Source organism: Ursus americanus, chromosome 8 (genome assembly GCF_024610735.1).
Source record: "Ursus americanus isolate L20-20 chromosome 8, mUrsAme1.1.p, whole genome shotgun sequence".
NCBI lineage: Eukaryota > Metazoa > Chordata > Mammalia > Carnivora > Ursidae > Ursus > Ursus americanus.
Genome location: NC_142134.1, coordinates 77,177,515 through 77,197,480, shown reverse-complemented (window position 1 = coordinate 77,197,480; position 19,966 = coordinate 77,177,515). Strand labels below are relative to the sequence as shown.

General features: G+C 53.6%; 3 protein-coding genes across 4 annotated transcripts in view; 2 read left to right on the top strand and 1 right to left on the bottom strand.

Moving 5' to 3' along the window:
* Positions 1-2,307, top strand: part of OTOP1 (otopetrin 1) — a 28,015-nt gene extending 25,708 nt beyond the window's left edge. Inside the window, exon 6 of the mRNA XM_045771351.1 lies at positions 2,137-2,307. Coding sequence (XP_045627307.1) covers positions 2,137-2,307 — 171 coding nt within the window. The remainder of the gene's footprint in view (positions 1-2,136) is intronic.
* Positions 2,308-7,577: 5,270 nt separating this feature from the next.
* Positions 7,578-19,966, bottom strand: part of SLC2A9 (solute carrier family 2 member 9) — a 286,157-nt gene continuing 273,768 nt past the window's right edge. Inside the window, exons 11-12 of one of the 2 annotated variants that reach the window (XR_015725597.1) lie at positions 10,965-11,219; positions 7,578-10,647 (exon numbers count right to left, since the gene is read on the bottom strand). Coding sequence is in view for 1 of the 2 variants with exons in the window: in XM_087864276.1 (XP_087720402.1) it covers positions 11,190-11,219 (30 nt within the window). In the remaining variant the exon portion in view is untranslated. Of the gene's footprint in view, positions 11,220-19,966 lie in introns of both variants that reach the window. The other variant, XM_087864276.1, reaches the window with a different exon arrangement.
* Positions 17,904-19,942, top strand: DRD5 (dopamine receptor D5). The gene has a single exon (XM_045771365.2). It carries the CDS (start codon positions 17,982-17,984, stop codon positions 19,404-19,406), a length of 1,425 nt encoding a protein of 474 aa, XP_045627321.1. The 5' UTR covers positions 17,904-17,981; the 3' UTR covers positions 19,407-19,942.

The window sequence follows — 19,966 nt, the reverse complement described above, 5'->3', positions numbered from 1 at the left end:
CAAGGCAAGCAAAAGCGTTTGGAGCAGAGGACACATGATGTTCGAAGGCACAGAGGCAGAAGACACCATGGCCTATTTGGGGAGCAGTGCGTAGTTTAGCACGAATTCCATGCAAGGAGAGCAGTGGCACGGGACAGAGGAAGGCGGGTCCAGTCAGTGGGTCCGGGTTGAGCGAACTTCATAAGCCTGGCTGAGTCTGGTCTTTATGCCGAAGGCAGTACAGGCCCCTCTCGGTTGATGTTGTGGAATGATCCCCTTAGCAGCAGGTGCAAGAAGGCTGGAGAGAGGTAAGACCAAGGGCCGGGACACCTGAACGGAAGCCCGCTGATGGGCTGGGTGGCAGGTGGAGGGTTTTGAGGGTGAGCAGGAAAACAAGGATGACACCTAGAGTTTTGACAGTGACTGGGAGGAAGGTGTTGCTGAAGGTGGGGGGGAGTTTGAGATGCAAGTTAGACACCAGGCAGCCCGTGGGGTCCTCGAGGGTGGAGCAGGTGAGTGATTCAGGCTGGGGAGTCATCGGCCAATAGTTGGTATTCACAGCCAAGGCTGGGGGAGCTCATCCAGGGGTCACATGTGTAGAGGAGAGGAGAGGACCCAGGGATGAGCCCTCCAGGCAACCATGAGAGACAGCAAAGGAGGAGCTGGGGAGGAGCAGCTGGAGTGGTGGGAGAAGCCTGAGAAGCAGGGCCCGGGAACACGGTGGGGCAGAGAAAGGAGGTAGCGCCTGTACAGAGAAGCCGGTACCAGCTAGCTCCTGCTGGGTAAGAAATCACCCCGCACTCAGCAACTCGAACAACACCGCTTTGTTCGGTCGTGGTGTCTGTGGGCCAGGAGTCCAAGCGCGGCTTAGCTGGTGCCCCTGCTGGGATCTCTCCCTGAGAGCACATGGCCCACTGGGGGCTGCAGCTGCTTCCAAGCTGACTCCTGGGGGATCTTCCCCAACCCGCTCCTGGTGGGTTGTTGGGCCGAGGGCATGAGTTCCTTGAGGGCTGCTGGGCTGGGACCTCCCTCAGCGCCTGGCCACAGGGCCTGGCCAGAGGGCAGCACACGACAGGGGGGCCAGCTCCCTCTCTGGCAGGAGGGTGTGAGCAAGACGGACTCTGCAGTCCTTTTGGCACCTAATCTCAGAAGTGACACCTCATGACTTCTGTCATATTCTTTTTTTTTTAATGTTTTTTTATTATGTTAGTCACCATACAGTACATCCCTGGTTTCCGATGTAAAGTTCGATGATTCATTAGTTGCGTATAACACCCAGTGCACCATGCAATACGTGCCCTCCTTACTACCCATCACCAGCCTATCCCATTCCCCCACCCCCATCCCCTCTGAAGCCCTCAGTTTGTTTCTCAGAGTCCATAGTCTCTCATGCTTCATTCCCCCTTCTGATTACCCCCCCTTTCTTTATCCCTTTCTTCCCCTACCGATCTTCTTAGTTCTTATGTTCCATAGATGAGACCTGTCATATTCTGATGGTAGAGGCGAGTCACTAGGCTCAGCCCGACTCAAGGGCAGGGGGCTCCACAAGGACGGGACTCCCAGGAGGTGGGATGGAAGGTGGATGTCATCCGAGAGGCTGCCTGCCACCGTGCAGTGGTGGAGGAGGAGGACCTGGGGCAGAGAGACCGAGGGGGGACCAGTGTGTGGTTTCCACGAGCAGCAGTGACAATAGGTTATGGCTTTCGGTTTTGCAAACGTAGTTGGGATTTTATTCTCATCTGAGCCGTGGGAGACGGGTGTCAGTGTTCGCATCTTACAGATGAGGAGACGGAGGGCTTGCAGCGGTCAAATGAGAGTCTGTAAATGCCACAAACCCAGGTGTGGCTCCAAAGCGTGTGGTCCTGTCCCCTGATCAGGGGTGTGGGCAGGGCCTGGGCTGTCTCTCCAGGTCAAGCCAGAGAGGAGACAGAGAACTCAGCGGCCCAGCCGCACGTGGCTGGGATCTCCGAGCCCCAGGGCTGGTGTGTGAAGACGGGTTTGATAAAAGGTGACCTCTGCTGGGAGAGGAGACATGAAGTGCGGTGCAGAGACCGGTGTGACTCTGTGTCCCCGAGTTCAGGCCAGCGCCGGGGGTGGGGTGGGGGGTCGTGTGGGGCTTCCGAGGCGGCTGCTAGCATGGCTCCTCTTCTCTTGCAGCTCTGGATCCCTCCTGCCTTCGGCTGCCGCCCCGAGTACGACAACGGATTGGAGGAGATTGTCTTTGGCTTTGAACCCTGGATAATTGTGGTCAACCTGGCCATGCCTTTTTCTATTTTCTACCGAATGCACGCAGCTGCCTCTCTCTTTGAGGTCTATTGTAAGATATAGTCCGCGTCCGCATCAAAGCCCGAGGAGTGACCTAACAAGAGAATTCACTGGAGCCACCTGGGAATGGCCAGGTTGGGCAAACACGGCCTGACAAACGCAAGAGGGCTGCCTTTGTCGGCACCAATTGTGTTTCCCGTGAGCTGGAATCGTCTCTCACCCCGGATGAATGTAAGCAAGTTAGCCCAGCTCGGTGAGGCGGCTGAAATCTGGCCTTGGCTGGTTCATTCTAATTGAAGCCAAATTATTTTATCTCCTTTTAAATGCGATCCTTTGTTCTAAAAGAATGGGAACCCAGGTTGGGGAAAGAAAACCGATCCAGTTTGTTTTTCACAGAAATTGTTTTCTGTTATCACGCGACTACCTACCACGTTTTCTGCCCATCTCAGTAGTGTAATCATCCTTACATTTTATGCTGCCCAGGGCTGATCAATGTAGGTACAGTCACCTGTAGTTCATATTATACTCTCTGAATATGGTGAAGTTTTGGATCAAAGTTATTTTTATCATCTGGATGGGAATTAGTGCGTAGATCAGTACGGGGACGTGTTTCTTACCTGAAACTCTGGCACACTTTTGTTTGTGATCATTCTGTGGTTTTTTAAAAAATAACTTTTACTGTTTTCTCTCTCACTGTAAGTACATACATGCTTATTACAGAAAATGGGGACATTACAGAAGAGAGAAAAAAACCACCCCGGATGCCGCTGTTCAATGGACAGTCACATTTTCACACTTGTTGTATTTCTCTTAGCTCTGTGCCCGCACAGGAGTCTTTCTGTTGCTGTTACCATTGTTATGCCTGCCGGTGATGACGTGACAGGCTCAATTTTGTATCCACTTTTTCATCACTTAACAATAGAGCATAAACTTTTCCTTCACATTGTTACAAACTCTGTAAATATCATTTAGATCCGGTATTATAGTCCATCAAATGGACCTGCTGTAGTCAGTTTCCTACTGCTGGTTTTAGTGTTTACACTTTTTGGTTTTTATAAGGGACTCTGCAAAAAAATCAACTATCTTTGTAAAGCATTTCCTATGTAATTGCTTCTATAAGACATATACTTAAAATCATGGTGCCTATTCCAAAGATTATAAGTATTTTAAAGCCTCTTAAGGAATAGTGACATTGGGAAGATCTTTGTATGTACTTTGCCATAATTATTTCAAGTTCATAATATAATTAGTTTACTTAACCATCAATACTAATATGAACATCTTTTATCTGAGTGTATTTTGGGGGGGACAGCACAGGCAAGGGCACATTAAGAAACACCAGACTTTTTACGTGACTCAAATACTTGATGTTTGTTCTAGAAAAAACCGAAGACAATGGGCAGATGGACTAAAAACAAAGTGAAAGATTGTCTATCTTACCTTCTATTTAGGGCAGTGGTTTTCAGCCTGGGGCCATCTTGTCCCCCAGGGGACATTTGGCAAAGTCTGGAGACACTTTTTATTGTGACTGCTCGGGGGGGGGGCTACAGGCTTCTAGTGGGCGGATCACAGGGATGTTGCTTAATATTCCACAATGCACAGGTGGTACCCACAGCAGGGAATCAGTGGGCCCCGGAGGTTAATAGTGAGAAACTGCGATCTAGAGGTAATTACTGCTCATTTCTGGTACCTCAGTACCTATCAGCACACACACGCACACACACACGCACACGTGATGAGATTGTTTTTATGTGTACTGAATTTGCTTATAACTAGCTTCTTTTTCTCCTAATACACCAGCGTGTTTCTTAGCTATTTTATATCCCCATGGCATGGATTCTCACACTTTAGCGTGTTTAAGAATCATCTGGGGAGCCTATTAGGATTCCTGCCTTCCCAGCTAGAAGTTCAGGCTCTGTTGGGCTGGAGCGGGGCTCGGGATACTTCAATAAGCATTTCAGGTGATGCCAACTCCCTTCTAGAAGTATCTCCATGGGAGTCCATGGACCCCCAAGTCCAGATTCCTGAACAACATTCCTTGACATTGTGTCCTCTTCTGCAATATGACCTTGGCCAACTTCAAAGTACATTCCGTGGAGGGAGGTAGCATTCCTTATTTAGTCAGACCCTGATGTTGGACATTTAGAAACATTTGATGGTTTGTTTCTTTTCTTCTTCCTCTTTTGTTTTCTTTTCGCAATAATAAATGACACTGTGGCAAGCATTTTCATGGCCAAGTCTTTCCATGTGTTGATAAACTACCCTGCATGAGATGACTGCATGTGAATGCCAATTTATCCAGAGGACCCCATTTTGGTTGGCGTTAATTTTCCCCTGTTCTGAGCCCATTAGTACAGTCCTAGGGCCTCAGCCTGTGGGCTTAGGGCTCTGCCAGGGAGATAAAGGGAATCACGGCAACGCTGGGAACGACTGATTCAGGTGTGGTGGTGTCAGGGTGGCCACGGGGTGCCGTCAGAGCTGGGGAAAGTCGGCACAGTCTTGCTGGGCTCAGAACGTTTGAGGAAGGACCTTACAGATGGGTCATCTCCTGGCCCTACACGAGCAGAGCCCACGGCCTCAGGGATGGCTACTGCGGCCAGGCGGCTTCGACCCACAGGTAGTCCAGCATCCTGACTCAGCCAGCTTAGGCAGCAAGGAAAGCTTATTATCTTAATACCAGTGCAACTCACAGGTGAGGAACCAGAGCATGCAATCAACAAGAGTCACGCCCTCTGGGCTAGAATAAGAGAAATGCAAATTAACACAGTAAGGAGATGCCATTTCCCATTCGTCGGAGTGGCAAGGGTTGGGCGAATGTGAGGGAAAGTGAAGGCACACACACTGCTGGTAGGAGAGTAAATCAGTAAAAGCCAAGTGGGAGAAGAGCTGGCAATATCAAGTAGGGCTGAAGGCACACATTCCTTGAGACCTGGCAGTGCCCCTCCTAGGAGTGAGCTCCAGACATACCCTTGCATGCACGTGCAAGGAGACGTGTTCAGAAATGTCCACGGCAGGAGTGCTTGTCATAGGGAAGAATTAAGAACAGCTGAAATGTCTATCAGAAGGAATAAACTACGGCCTAGTCCTATAATGGAATATTACACAGCAGTGAAAAATGAATGGGTTGGAACTACACACAACAACACGAGTCATCCCTCAGGACAACCCTGTATCGACAGCTAAGTATCACAATGGTATAATTGGCATGATGCCATGAATATAACATTTAAAAACAGGCAAAACAATCTGATATTTCTGGGCTGCATATGCAGTAAAATTACAAACACATGTGAAGAGAGAGCACCGAGTTCAGTGGAGTGGTCACCTGCGGGCTGGGGAGGAGGGAGGAGACAGGACCCGGGTGAGGACACACAGCTGAGTGCATGCTTTGTCTGCAGGGTTTGATTTCTCTGGCAACGTAACCTGTATAGAGGCATTCATTGGGTTTTCTTCTGTACTTTTTCATATGCCTGAGATATTTCTTAATAATAACATGCGAAAGAAAGAGAAAAGAAAGTCAGTGGAAGGAAGATCAACTTAGAGTCATCAGAGAAGGTGAGTTTCCAGCCTTCATCCACTGTCATTGGGAGGAGGGTGTCAAAGCCACCCGGTCTGGTCCCCTCAGCAGGTAGATCCCCCAGGTGAGGTAGCTCAATGTCATGAACTGTCAAGATCCCCCAAACCTCGCCCCTTGGATGATTCCGTGCTCATCAGGACACTCAACATCGATGCCTTCCCATAGAGTTCTTCATTGTGGGGAGTGATGCCCTAGGCGCTCAGGTACCAGGAAAGTCTCTTACTCTCCTGTTGCAACCTCGTAGAGGTGCATTTGCTAGCTTGAGCTCATTCATCTCCGGACGCCACCAGGCCAGGATTTCAACTCACATTCTATGGGTTCCCTGGCTCTTGGTGAGGCCGAGGGGAAGGGCAAGGACTTTGGAGCTGGACACCCAGGGTCACACCCAGCCCCTGTGGTGCCAGCTGTGCGTTAGAAAAAGCACCCCTTCCACAAGGCATTTTGCAAACTTGGGAACTAAATGTCACCAGCACCTGCTAGTCACCTGTGCCCGGAGGTCAGATCAAATTCCTTTGTCCACGCAAACACCAGTCAGGAGCCTTCTGTGCTGCGTAACCCTGGCAGCCCACAGTGCATCCCTGGTATCTCTCCATGAAGCCACCGCCTGGTCAGGTGAGCATTACTACTCCATTTTAGTGGAGGGAACCTTCGAGAATGCTAGGAACATACATGGCTAGTAAGTTGTAATGGTGGACAATTATGCCCTTTAAAAACCCATCCCTTTTTCCTATTAGCCATAGAGTCTTGAAAGTCAATTTGCTAAAAAAAAATCCGTCAACCAATTGCTTGGGGATATATGTACAGAGCAATCCATCAGCTGACAGAATATTTCCCTTTTTAGCCGGTTAGAAATTGCTACACTTGGCTTAAAATGGTGAAGGGCAGAATCTACTGGAGAAGGCAGGTTCCTGGGCTCCGATGTGAGCTCTGCTGTGGAAGAGCACGACCAGCAGGGGGCGCTGGTGCCTTTCCTCTGAGTCCTCACCTGTGCTTTCAGGGCAAAGCGAGGGGAGATATGGCTGGCAGATCTCAGCAGCAGCCTCAAGGGTACCCAGTAAGGGGATGGGTGCAAAGCGGTGCAAAGCGGTGTCTGTGTCCCATCCACAGCTCTGGACTGTTGTAGTGTGTGTAGAGGACAGCCGTCCTCACTCCCGGTGAGGGCTGGGAGGATTCTCGGTTCTCCTAGGGATGCTGAGAACTAGGTAGTTTCAACAAGGGTGTTCCTTCCCCCTGCCCCCACCACCTCCCACTCCCCGTGGGCATCCTTGTCCCCATCAAGAGGCTTTGTGGAACATGGCTGTGGGGGTGTTCCCATGGGAGGAGAGTCCCCCAGATAGGGCGAGAGGAAGTGGTCAGGGAGGAGGCTGGGGTAGTGGGTGGGGAGGGCACTTTCACAGGGTCTGATGGGGAAACATTAGCTCCTCCTCAGAGCAGACCCTAGGGGACCATGGGGAGAGGACAGGGGAAGGATGAGGGCAGTGTTTTAATGCTCAAAAGGAGTGAGAATTGTGGTATGCTGTTACAGCCACGTTAATAACCACCATGATAGTTCATTGTCTCAGAAATGTAAATTAAATCAAGTCACCTGCTTAAACCCTTCACTGGCTTCCCGTGGGCTTTTAGAAGAAAGTGCAAACTCCTGACTGTGCTCTTCTAGGATCTTCGTGATCTGGCCTCCGCTCCTTCATCTTCTTGCCAACCCCCTCCTCTGCCCCCTCCCCCAGGCACCCCACCCGCTGCCACTGCTGCAGCCACATACAGTTCCCTTCACCCCCTTGGAGACCACAAACTCTGCTCCTCAGGACCTTTGCACGTGCTAATCTCTCAGCAGACTGCTTCTCTGGCTCCTTGAACTGGATCAGCCTCTTGTCATCCCTCAGGCTGTGTAGAGGTCCCTCCACTGTGAGGGGTGCCCTGGTCATCTATCCAAACAGACCCCCCATGACCTTCACCTTGGCCCCTTTACCATTAGTCCTTTACTTATTCATTTGTGCTTATCTGTCCTGGACACCACCGTCTGTCTTGTGAGGGTAGAGGCTTAGCCTCCGTCTCCCTCAGGCCTCACCACATGGGTCACGGTGCTCACAGCCCAGGCTATCGCAGGGCGTGGGGAAGTGCCCGGAACACCGTGGGCGCTCATGGCGTGTTCCCACGAACAGTGTTTAAGGGCTTGGCAGAGATTCTCTGCTGGCTTCTAGTACACGCCTCCAGTTCCCTCTTCGCCTCTAAGGCACAAGGTGGTGCTCTAGGCCTGGTCCAGAAGAGCTGTGACTAGGGTGTGCTCCAATCGCTTGCTCTGGCCCATGGGGGGAGCAGTGGGACCACCTCTGGGGACACTTACAGGTGCCTTCTGCCCTCCTCCTTGGAGGGGAGGAACCGCTGGGGCGGGAAGTGGAGCTTGGACTGTCTTCCTGACAAGGGCAAGGGCTGCCTAGTTATCTCTGGCAGGTGTTTCTGGAACACCAGTTTGGATGACTGGTCTAAGCCAAACATAATAAGCCTGCCCCCCCCTTGGCTGGAGGCTGGTGTGGAGTGGGGCATGTGAATACCTCTAAGAAGGCCAGGAATCGGCAAGGTTGTTAAAAAACAAAAACAAAAACAAAAAACTACCACCTACACGAAAAGATTATGCGGCAGAGACGTGGCTCTTAACTATTTAGTCCTTTACAGAAAACGTCTGCAGAGCCCTGGTCTTGCCGATGAGAAGGACCAGGTCTCTGCTGGATGCTTCTGGAAGGATGTGACCCCTGATAAGAGAACGATGAGGAAGAGGTCCGCCCTTCCCCCTGCCTGAGGTGGCTGTGGGAGGAGGTGGGGCCTGGAGCTGCAGGGGGGGGGGGCTGGGTTCCGGTGGAGGGGTGAGCCTGAGAGGGGCGGGTTCTGCGCACGTACCCTCGCCCCCTGATTCGTCCACCTCTACACGCGTGCAGTTCTGCTTTCCCACTGCTTCCTCCAGGCGCTTCTCCTGCTTATCCCAACAGTTGTCCTGTGATCACATTCCTTCAACAAAAATGGCTTAACCTCTTCCAGGCACGTCGTGGCGGAAAAGCCCAGGTATCACAGGTGTCCCCGCTTCCACGGCGGTCAGTCCTTCCCCCTCCCCACCTGGCAGCCGAGTGCGTGCCCCACGCACTGAGCAGGACCGAGCCCCACAGAGCAACAGGGCGAGGTAGGGCAGCTGTGCCCAGCGGGTCGCAGAGCAAGAGCGTGGCTGTGTCCTCAGAATGCAACATCTCCAACAGTGAAAGATGATGTGTCATGGTGATCCTTAAGGCCACAGGACGTCCATGAACCACAGAAACACATGAAGGCTCCATTCCCCGCGTTAGAATTGGGGGTTTTTTGGCTGCTATGCTGGACCCTGAAAGAAGTCAAGATTCCAGCAAGAGAAGGTGGGATTTTCTGGGGAAGGGTCCTGCAGGTGCATGCAGAGCTGGGGCTGCCCCTGCACCAGGTCCCTGAGGAATGGTGCTCCCAAGGGGTGCGGCAGGGTGAGGGACAAGGCTTGAGGGCAGGTTGGGTCTCTGCTGCGAGCTGCCCTCGTCCCCGGGCACCTGGTTTTCTCCTCCAGCAGACATTGGCAATCGAAGCGCACACCTTGAAGCATCACCGGATGATGAGCCGAGACGATGCGTGGAAAGCCCACGAGGGCGGCGTGCGGCGAGCTCTGTGAAGGCCACATGGATGATCTCAGGGCTCTGCCTCCGCGTTTGCTGCTGCGTGTAGACCGGATGTCTGTCTTCCCACAGGTGTAGTGCTGCTCCAGAAAAAATCCTCAGATCGCTGGTCCTCTACGTGGCCCGGGGAGCCCAGGGGAGGGCACATAATGCCCCCTAAAGATGTCCACGTCTTAAGCCCCTGGTACCTGTGTGTAGATGTCACGTTACGTGGCAAAAGTAACATTGCCATGTGATTGAGTCAAGGATCTCGAGATGGGAGATGGGAGATTATCCTCAATTATCTGGGCGGGCCCAACCCATCATCACAAAGGTCCTTGTAAGAGGGCGGCGGGAGGGAACTGGGCTCCAGAGGGGGCACAGAGGCTGAGTGATGCAGCCGCAAGCCGAGGAGTGCCGCAGCCCCCAGCAGCTGGACGATGTGTGAGGAGGCTGGGATTCTCCCCTTAAGGTCTCTGCCGATGGCTTTGCTGACACCTTGACTGTAGTCCACTGAGACTCATTTTGGATGTCTGACCTCCAGAACCGTCAGATAATAAATGTGTGCTGTTTTAAGCCGCTAAGTTTGTGGTTTGTTACAGGGGCCGCAGGAAACTCATGCGGTGTTTTTACCCCGTGTTTCCTGCCTCACACAAGAGCAGAAATGGAGCACACGCGAGCTGGGGATCATCAGTGCAGTTGGCCCAGGAAGAGCTGACGGCCTGGACACTGATCCAGCCCCTCCGTGTGCCGGTTTCCTGTCTGCAGAGAGAGGGGAGGAGCGGGGGCACAGGGTCCTGGCTTTGGTGACCCACTCGCCTGGGGCCCGTCCCACTGCTCTGCTCCCCCGGCTCTCGCTCTCCATGTGCAGGCTCCGCACCCTCCCCGTGGGCAGGTGGTGATGCCGCCCTGCGTCCTCTTGGCCTCTCGCTTGGCTCGCCTGGGGGCTCTAGCTCCCAGCCACTGGCTTACTTGCTGTGTAGATGCCGCTGGCTCCGAAACGTGCCTTTGCAGCCCGACCTCTCAGCTCCCTGCTGGTCACTTCCAGCCGCTTAGATGTCCCAGAGACACTTTAAACTGAGTGTGTCTGACCCCAAACTCAAGAGTTCTCAGTCCTCTGGCCGGTTCTCCCTCCTCGTCTTCATCCTCGTGGATGGACAGGCCTCTGTCCTGCAAGCCCGGCATACAAGGGCTGTCGTTAGGAGCCCTTGTGCCTCATCTCCAAGCAACAGCCACACCTGTCACGTCTACTCCCAAATCTCTCGGCTCCATGCGCTTCTCCCCACTTCCACCTCCTGCCCACGCCGATGCTCTGCGTCTCCTGAAGCGGCCTCCGCGCTCCCTTCTCCAATGCATCCCTGGCCCCTAGCAGTCTGCCCTCCTCACTGCGGTGAAAGTAGCGTTCGAGAAAGGCAAATATGCTCCCTCCCCTGCACAACATCCTCCAATGGCTTCTCGTTTCCTGAGATGAAAACCCCAGTCCTTACCTTGGCCCCCAGGGTCCTGTGTGGTCTTAGCTGCCCACCTCTCTGGCCTTTCCTGTCTTCACTTCCCTCTGTGCTCCACCACACTGACCGGCTTTCGTGCTTTGGATGGGCGGTGTTCCCTCCTGCCTCAGGGCCTTAGCACGTGCTGCTTCCTCTTCCTTCCACTTAGTTAATTCAGCTGCTCTTGTAGGTCTCCATCCAAGCAACAGCTTCTCAGGGAAGTCTTCACTCGCCCCAAGACTGGCTCTGGTGTCCCTGTTATGAAACACCGACAAGCTTTCTTTCATTGTGGTCTTGTACCTGTTAATCATACGATTGATTACGTGTGGGATTGTTGGACCACTTACTCTAAGCCTCTTTTTAAAAAAATTTTAAAAAGATTTTTTAAGAATTATTAGAGAGAGGGAGAGTGAGAGAGCACAGGCGGGGGGGGGGGGAGTGGCAGAGGGAGAGGGAGAAGCAGGCTCCCTGCTGAGCAGGGAGCCCAACGCAGGGTTTGACCCCAGGACCCTGAGATCTTGACCTGAGCTGAAGGCAGACGCTTCACTGACTGAGCCCCCCAGGCGCCCCGAGCCTCTTTTTTTTTTTTTTTAATCACTTAACTGTAAGCCTCAAGAAGAAGGGATAATGCCTGTTTTGTTCCCCAGCTGGGTCCCCTCTGCTGGCAGAACAGGAGCTTCCTAATAATTGTTCAATGAACAAACAGATGGATGGCTGCTTGACCATCTCTTGAGACAAAAAGGGGAACTGGGAGATAGTTTCAATATAGCAGAAAGCTCAGGGAAAAAACCCCATATATTTATTTGATATTTTCCTGGGCAGGTTAAAAAGTTATTTATGTATTTCCTTTTGGAAAAACCCGAGTGAACTCAGTGAGGTCGCCTTCTGCAGCATCCCGTCCCAACCGAGCCCTGAAGGGGCTTCCATGCTCCGGACGGAGAGCTGCGAGGGGGAGTTACGGGATTGCCCGGTGAGGGGCGGTTTACTTCTGGCTAATGAGGCCTGAGGTCCTTGTGAGATCTTCTTTGGTGGTGATAAGTAAGGGACACAGGGAGAAAACTCCCCCGATATAGCTTCCACCCCCCCCCCCCAATTTTGCTCCTGGAGTTTGAACTTGGACATGGTGCCCACAGCTGTGGTAGCCGTCCTGTGACCGTGAGGCTCCAAGGACACAAAGCCACAGCACCGAGAAAGGTGGAACATCGGATGAAAAGAACGTGGGTCCTTAGTTGCGTCACTGAGCTTCCGCGCCAGCCCCTTGCCTGCTCCCCCCGAATCTCCCGTTATGCGAGAGGATTGAATGTCTTTACTGCATAAAGCCATGAGTAGGCAGACTTTCCGCTACTCACAGCTGAAGGCATTTCTGATCGGTATCTTTATTTACACTTTCTTTTATTTTGAAATAATTTCAACCTCACAGGAGAGTTGTCAGATGACAAACCTTGACATAGCCTCCCCCAGATTCACCGGGTGTTCTCGACCACGTGGCTCTCTCTCTCCTGCACGGACACGATGTGACACGATATGACACGACGTGACACACTCATCTCTTCCTGAAGCCCTGAAATGTGTCCTGCTCCTTTCCCCCCCGACGTTTCAGCCTGTATTCTCGAAGAACAAGGCGAGGCTAGTGCCTGAATTCAGGAAACTTAAGATCGATGCCGTGCGGTTGTCTAATGGTCGATAACAGTCAATCGTCAATGGTTTGTCAGTAATTGTCTAATACACAGTCCACAAGATCATTTTGCCAACTGTCCCAATAACATTCTTCAAAGGATCCCTCCCTGATCCAGTCGGCGTGCCTCTGTGTCTCCTTCACCTGGGAGAGCTCCTCGTCCTTTCTTCGCCTGTTGGGACATCAGTACTTGGAAGAGTTCAGGTCAGTTGTTGACATCCCTCTGTCTGGGTTTGTCTGCTGTTTACTCAGGGGGCAGGGACACTAGGCAAGGATGCTGTGTGCCCTGAGTGCGTCCCACCACGGGGTACTTGGTGTCCATCTGTCCTATCCCGGTCGGGTTAATTCCATTCACTAGTTAAGGCAGCCCCTTCATCTCCGTGACTTCTGTGCGTCTAAGCTGGGAGGGGGCGGAGACCTATGGGCTGACTGTTGGGTTTGAAGTGGAGGCCTCCAGGTTACCATCAGTGGTCATGGTTGTGTGCTCGAGGCCACTTTTCCAGCCACAGGATGGACGCGGATGGCTCATCGCCACCTTTCTGCCTGGGCTCTGCAGAGCCAAGCTGAGCGCCCCGCCATGGCTGGCTCCTGGGGAGCCCAGGTGTGTCCTGTAACCAAGGACCGAGCCTTTCTGGGTGTAAAACCGAGTTGAGTCTTCTGCCACCAGCTGTGGCAGCAGGACCCAAATCCTGACTGTTGCTCCTATTGATTTTGCCATTTGTCCCAGCAAAGCAAATCCAATTGAAAATAACACCTTCAGAAGAAGGAGAATTAGTGAGTTCAAACAGAAGAATATTTGCCGACTGGATTAGGGAAACCCCCTTTGTGCTAAAATGTTCTTAGTGAATCCTCTTAGTACAATTTTGCAGGAGCCAAGTGTAGGGGAGGGTCCCTTCTTTGCCGCCAGCATCCTCTGGGGCAGGGCTCTGGCTGGGATGACAAGAGAGGGAGCTCATGGGCCGCCTACTTGCTTAGAATCCATGCTGACGAGTCTGGCTTCCCAGGCTGATGAGAGACTTCTGGAACATGTGGGAAAGAGTCAGGGTGAGAGAGGGCAGCCACTGCTCACATGAAACCATCGTCCCCAGCAGACAAATGGCTCCAGGAGCCCTCCCCCTGAAGACAGGAGAGACATGGTCCTATAGCAACCTGGCTGCCTGGTGTTACTCTGCACGCATGGTGTCTTATTGATAGAAACCCCTTGTTTCCAAAAATGATGAGAAACATGGGATTTTTTTTGTATAGCAGAGGGAAAAGCCTTAGAGTTCTGAAAAATCTACCCTTTCACACACGAAGCTCTGTGCCTCTGAGACTTTGCACATGCTATTCCTTCTGTTAGGAATGCCCCTCCACCTGGAATGCTGGTGGATTCCGTGCATTCTCCAGCTCAGGTATGTTCTCTTCTGCGTGGCCCTTCCCCATCCCCTTGTTCTCAGCCACCACTGAACCATGTTTGCTCCCTGCGCTAGGGCCCTTCCAGCTGCCGGTAACCATGGAAGCTCAACTCAGGCACGTGGTAGCCAGAGGGTGACTGATTGGCTTCTGTAGCTGCACAGACCAGGGTATGAATGGATCCAGAGGTTCAAAGATGTAATTTTCTCCCCCTACGCTGTCTTTTTCCTCTTCCCTTCCTCCTTCTTTTCTTCCTCCTCCTGCCCTCTTCTTCCAAAGCCTCCTTCCCCCTCCCTTTCCTTTTTCTCCCCCCCTTCCCCCTCCCTCCTCCTCCAATGTCACGACTGCTGCATTATACAGATTAACAATAACCCACAACCCTAGGACCAACTTCGACTGCTGCATTATAAGCCGGCCCAGGGGTCTGCTGGAGCGCAGACAGCGGCTCGGTCCAGAAGTGCTAGGCGTCTGGGAGCCTGGCTACGGCTTGTATACCCCTCCTTTCCTACGTCTGCAGCCAAGCCTTGTTGAATGAATGAGTGGGTCGATGGAATTCAGGGAGTCAGAACTACCTGAACACAATGCAAAATTGTGTGGTGAGCGTGTGTGCGCCTCTGGGGGTGAGCTGCCTGTCTGTTCCGGTCACAGTGTTGGGCTCGGAGCCCTCTTTTCCCACTCTCCTGTCAGTAACGATTTGCCAAGCACCCACTCATTGGCTTGGGGAATTCAGACCCGAGTAAGACCCAGTTCCTTGGTTTCAGAGTCTAGAGGAGCCAGGAGCCACGTGACTGGCTGGTAATAAACCAGCATCATAAGCGTTGCAGCGGGAGCTCACTGGGGGCCGCTCCCCAGCCCAGAAACCAGGCGGGCTTCCTGGAGAGGGGCTGCTTGGGTGAGCTGTGAGAGGAGGGAAAGGTACCGACGTGTCCAGCGCTCCACACAACTGGTAAAGCCATGATCCACGTGGTCCAGGCTCTCAGCTGTGCTGTGTTCCAGAAGAGAATCCCCGATTCAAATAGTTTTCTTGCATTTCTGAAGTTCTGTGAAGGCCACAGCCAATCCTTCTCGGAAATTCCCCCTCGCCTTTCCTTTCCTCCCCTCCTTCATGTCCCAGTGCCTGGTCTCCTTCGCAGTGACTCCTGCAAAACCCCGCCCTGAGCTTTTGGTCCTCTCTGCCCCCTCCCCATCCCCCTTTTCTCTGTGGGCTCTTTGTTTTGAAGATGAACATAGTCTCCCCCGTCTGGGATCACTTCCTCCTCCTCTAGCCTCTCAGGTCCGATAATGTGTCCACTTTCTGGCTCCATTACAAAAGCTAGACAGGAGGCTCCTCGTAGGGCAGCCCGGGGCAATGAGCTGCACGGTTACAGCCAGAGGCAGAAGGGAGGCTCCGAGCCCCTCGCACAGGACATATTTTGGTCTCATCTCCCTTACCTTCTAAACTACTGTTATTAACCTGTTTCAAAGAGGAGGAAACTGAGGCTCAGAGAGATCAAGTAACCTGCCCAAGATCCCACAGCTGGCAAATGCCTGCTCTTCCTGCCTGTTCTTTCCTTCTGTCTTTCCTTTGGTCCACGTAACTGATTTCAACCCAACAAGGGACTTCCCTAAATAGCTTGTCTAGGTCACTCCCAACTATTACACTTTTCCTTCATAGCCCTCATCACAGTTGTAATGGTACGTTTATTTGGATAATTCTCGTATTAAAGTCTATCTCTAATCACCTCATAGAGTCAAGGGACACTCTATTTTTTATACTCCCTTGTATTCCCAGTGAATAAAACAGTACCTAAGATGTAACAGGTGCTCAATAAGTATTTGCCAAATAAAAGTAAAAGGAATTGAAATTCAAACCTGTTTCCAAAACCCAAGTCCTTTTCTGACATCCTAAGTTGGTGTTCTCCGGGAAGACAGATGGGATGGAGGTCATTCCAGGACGAGGGGTTGCCGTAAGACCCATTAGGGAAATGACAATTCGTGTTTTTTGTTTGCTTGCCGTGTTTTGTGGAGGCAGTGGCTTGAACCCAGGCTGTAGGTGCACGAGGAGTGGCAAGAGAAGGTTTGGAGCAAGGGGAAGATGATTAAAAGACTTTGAAGAGCTTACCTGACTGTCTAAGGATCAGGGATCGCAAGGAGATACTGAGGATTTCCCACCCGGGGAATGACATGATCACAGTCACATCTGAGAAAGATCGCTCTCCCTGCCATTGAGTGGAGGGTGGACAGAGGATCGGGGCAAAACCTGGAAGCTAGCAGAGTGTCGTCATAAAACAGATTGGAGAAGACGCAGCCCTGGATGGGGCGTCAGTGGAGAGAGGAGCGGACTAGCTCCTGGGAGATGGGGAGAGAGAGGAGGTAAGGTTGACTCCCCAGTTTTAGGCAAGGCCCCTAGACGGATGGTCTTGCCACCTCCAGCAGCAGAAAGCACTGAAGGGAGAGAAGACTGGAGGGAGAAGAGGCTGGAGAAGGCCGAGCAGGCTGAGTCGCCAAAGCTGGGACACTTGCAGGCGTTGGTCCAGCGAGCAGGTGGGTCTGGGTGGAGAGAGAGATTAAGGAGGGGATGGGAGAGTCTAGGCCCTGTTTCTAGACCTTAGTGCAGGGCGACTGAATGCCTCAGCCCGTTCTCTCCCCAGTTATCTTCAGAAAGTTGGCCCGTCAGAAGCAGAACTTTTCTGCTGGAGGGAGGAAGCGAGTTAAGAGCCTGGAACCCGGCTCTCCTCTCCAGGGTTTCCTGCCATTCTTTTAATAACTTTGGGCTTTGGGCCATCAGTTCAAGCCTCTATTTCCACTTCTGTCAAGCACTGAGATATTAATCCATCTTTCTCAAGGCTCTAAAACAAAAAAACTGAAAATGTCCAGCCGTGGGGAGGCTCCCTTCCTCCTTCCTCCTTGTCTTCTGGGCTCATCCAAAATTAATCCCCCAAGGGAAAAACCGCTTAAAGGCTGGGGGTGATGGTGGGCAAAAAGACTCTCCCAAGAGGTCAGGTTAAGCCTGAATTTTAGAGTGGACAATGGGGGTGGGAGGGGAGGGTACTTTAGGAGAATTGGTTCCTAGGAGACATGCCTCCTGCACGCTTTTCCTAGATGACTGATTTCACTGAACCTTACACCCGCGGGGAAGAGCAGGAATTATTAGCCCATTTTGTGGATTAGAAAACCAAGACCCAGTGAAGTTTAGGGCGCTCAAGGTCATACAGCCTGGAATGAAGTTCCAACTGGGACTCGGGTCTGGGAGAAATTCGAGGCTGCCCTCTACCTTACAAACGCTCTTTCCCAGTCTAGAAGCCAGTGATTTCCTCCATCCCTACCCCACCTCCCCGTTCCCCAAACGTGTTTGGGGCCGGGGCACCAGGGCTGGGTCAGGGACCTCTTGGTCTACCCGGGCCGTGCTTTCCCCGGGCACGGGGCGAGGGTCTGGCACCGCGGCGCCTCTCGGACCTGCAGATTCGCTTCCAGACTGCGGCGGCGGAGCGCGGAGAGTGAACGCGCCCGGGCACAGGTGGGGCGGCTGCGCGGGAGATTGGGGAACGCGGAGGCGCGGGGGCGCGGGCCCCGGGCGCAGACCCGGACCGAGGCAACGCGGTAGCGCTTGCCCGCCGCCGGCCGCTCCCGGCCCCCGCCCCCTCGGTGCCGGCTGGCTCTTTGCTTCTCCGGCTGCGAACCAGCCACAGCCACAGCCACCGCCGTCCGGAGCGCACCGGCCGGCTTCCCGCCCCCAGCGCCGGCACTGGAGGGGCGCAACGCGGCCACCGACCCGGAGGCACTCGAGGAAGCGAGAGGGGTCCCCGCGCACTCGGGCCCCGTTGCAGCGCACGGTGAGCGCCCCCCGGGGCTTGGGGATCCTTAACCGCGGGTCCCGGTGCCCAAGCCCCCGGGTGCCCGATGGGGTCACCCGGGGGGCGCAAGGCCGAAGTTGGGACCACGCGCAGCCCGCCCCTGACGCCGATCCCGACATGCTGCCGCCGGGGCGCAACGGCACCGCTGATCCGGCGCGGTTCGGGCGGCAGCAGCTGGCGCAGCCAGGCGGCGCGGGGGGCGCGGAGGGGGCGGCGCCGCTGGGGCCAGCTCAGGTGGTCACCGCCGGCCTCCTGACCCTGCTCATCGTCTGGACCCTGCTGGGCAACGTGCTGGTGTGCGCGGCCATCGTGCGCAGCCGCCACCTGCGCGCCAAGATGACCAACGTCTTCATCGTGTCTCTGGCTGTGTCCGACCTCTTTGTGGCGCTGCTGGTCATGCCCTGGAAGGCGGTCGCCGAGGTGGCCGGTTACTGGCCCTTTGGGGCCTTCTGCGACATCTGGGTGGCCTTTGACATCATGTGCTCCACCGCCTCCATCCTGAACCTGTGCGTCATCAGCGTGGACCGCTACTGGGCCATCTCCAGGCCCTTCCGCTACGAGCGCAAGATGACCCAGCGCGTGGCGTTGATCATGGTCGGCCTGGCCTGGACCTTGTCCATTCTAATCTCCTTCATCCCAGTTCAACTCCATTGGCACAGGGACAAGGCAGGCTCCTGGGGCAGTGTGGAGCCGCCATCCAGCCTGGCGAACGGGACGCCCTGGGAGGAAGCGGGGGAGCCAGAGGTGAGGGCGGAAAACTGTGACTCCAGCCTGAACCGAACTTACGCAATCTCCTCTTCGCTCATCAGCTTCTACATCCCCGTGGCCATCATGATCGTGACCTACACGCGCATCTACCGCATCGCGCAGCTGCAGATCCGCAGGATTTCCTCCCTGGAGAGGGCCGCGGAGCATGCGCAGAGCTGCCGCAGCCGCGCGGCCTGTACCCCTGACACCAGCCTGCGGACATCCATCAAGAAGGAGACCAAGGTCCTCAAGACCCTGTCGGTGATCATGGGGGTCTTCGTCTGCTGCTGGCTGCCCTTTTTCATCCTTAACTGCATGGTCCCCTTCTGCAGCGGACGCCCGGAGGGTCCTGGGGACAGCTTCCCCTGTGTCAGCGAGACCACCTTCGATGTCTTCGTCTGGTTCGGCTGGGCCAACTCCTCGCTCAACCCGGTCATCTACGCCTTCAACGCTGACTTCCGGAAGGTGTTTGCGCAGCTGCTGGGGTGCGGCAGCCTCTGCCCCCGCACCCCAGTGGAGACAGTGAACATCAGCAATGAGCTCATCTCCTACCACCAGGACACCGTCTTCCACAAGGAGATCGCAGCTGCCTACGTCCATATGATCCCCAATGCCGTGACCCCGGGGGACGGGGAGGTGGACAAGGAGGAGGAGAGCCCTTTCGATCGTATGTCCCAGATGTCTCAGACGTCCCCAGATGGTGACCCTGCCGCCGAGTCTGTCTGGGAGCTGGACTGTGAGGGGGAGCTCTCATTAGGCAAAATAACGCCTTTCACCCCAAATGGAGTCCATTGAACTACATAAGAAGTGCTCCTCCGGGATCAACGGAACTGCACAGACATTAACAAGCATGCAGAATACACACTCACCAACACGCTTCCAGTGCTGCTCAGTGGATCACATTTCTGTGTCGGTGTAGTAGCCCAAGAGCTTAGAAGCCTCACCAGATTGATTTGCTGTTGAAAGAACTGGCAGAAGCATTTGGCATCAACTCGATCAAATATACCCCAGCTTACTAGAAATGGACCAATGATCCAGTTAAAGAAGAGAAGGTCATGTTTGGTTCTTAAAAAAAAAAAAGTAGTAGTAGCTGGTCTTTAAAAACTATACTCTCTCTCCCTCCCTTTTAAACAAATTTGATCGGTGACTTGTTTTTGTTTGGTAGAGTTTTAGACGACAGGTTCCGTGTGTGTAGTGCTGCTGGGGGCATGTGTAGCTTTCCTGTATCTTGTTGCCTGTGGCCCTGTGTTTATGCAGTTTCTGCTGTGTGTGTCTTTACGACAGCTGAGGAACTCCTTCTGATTTGTTCTGGTGTCTAATAAACACAAATTATGTGCATGATGGGGTGATTGTCT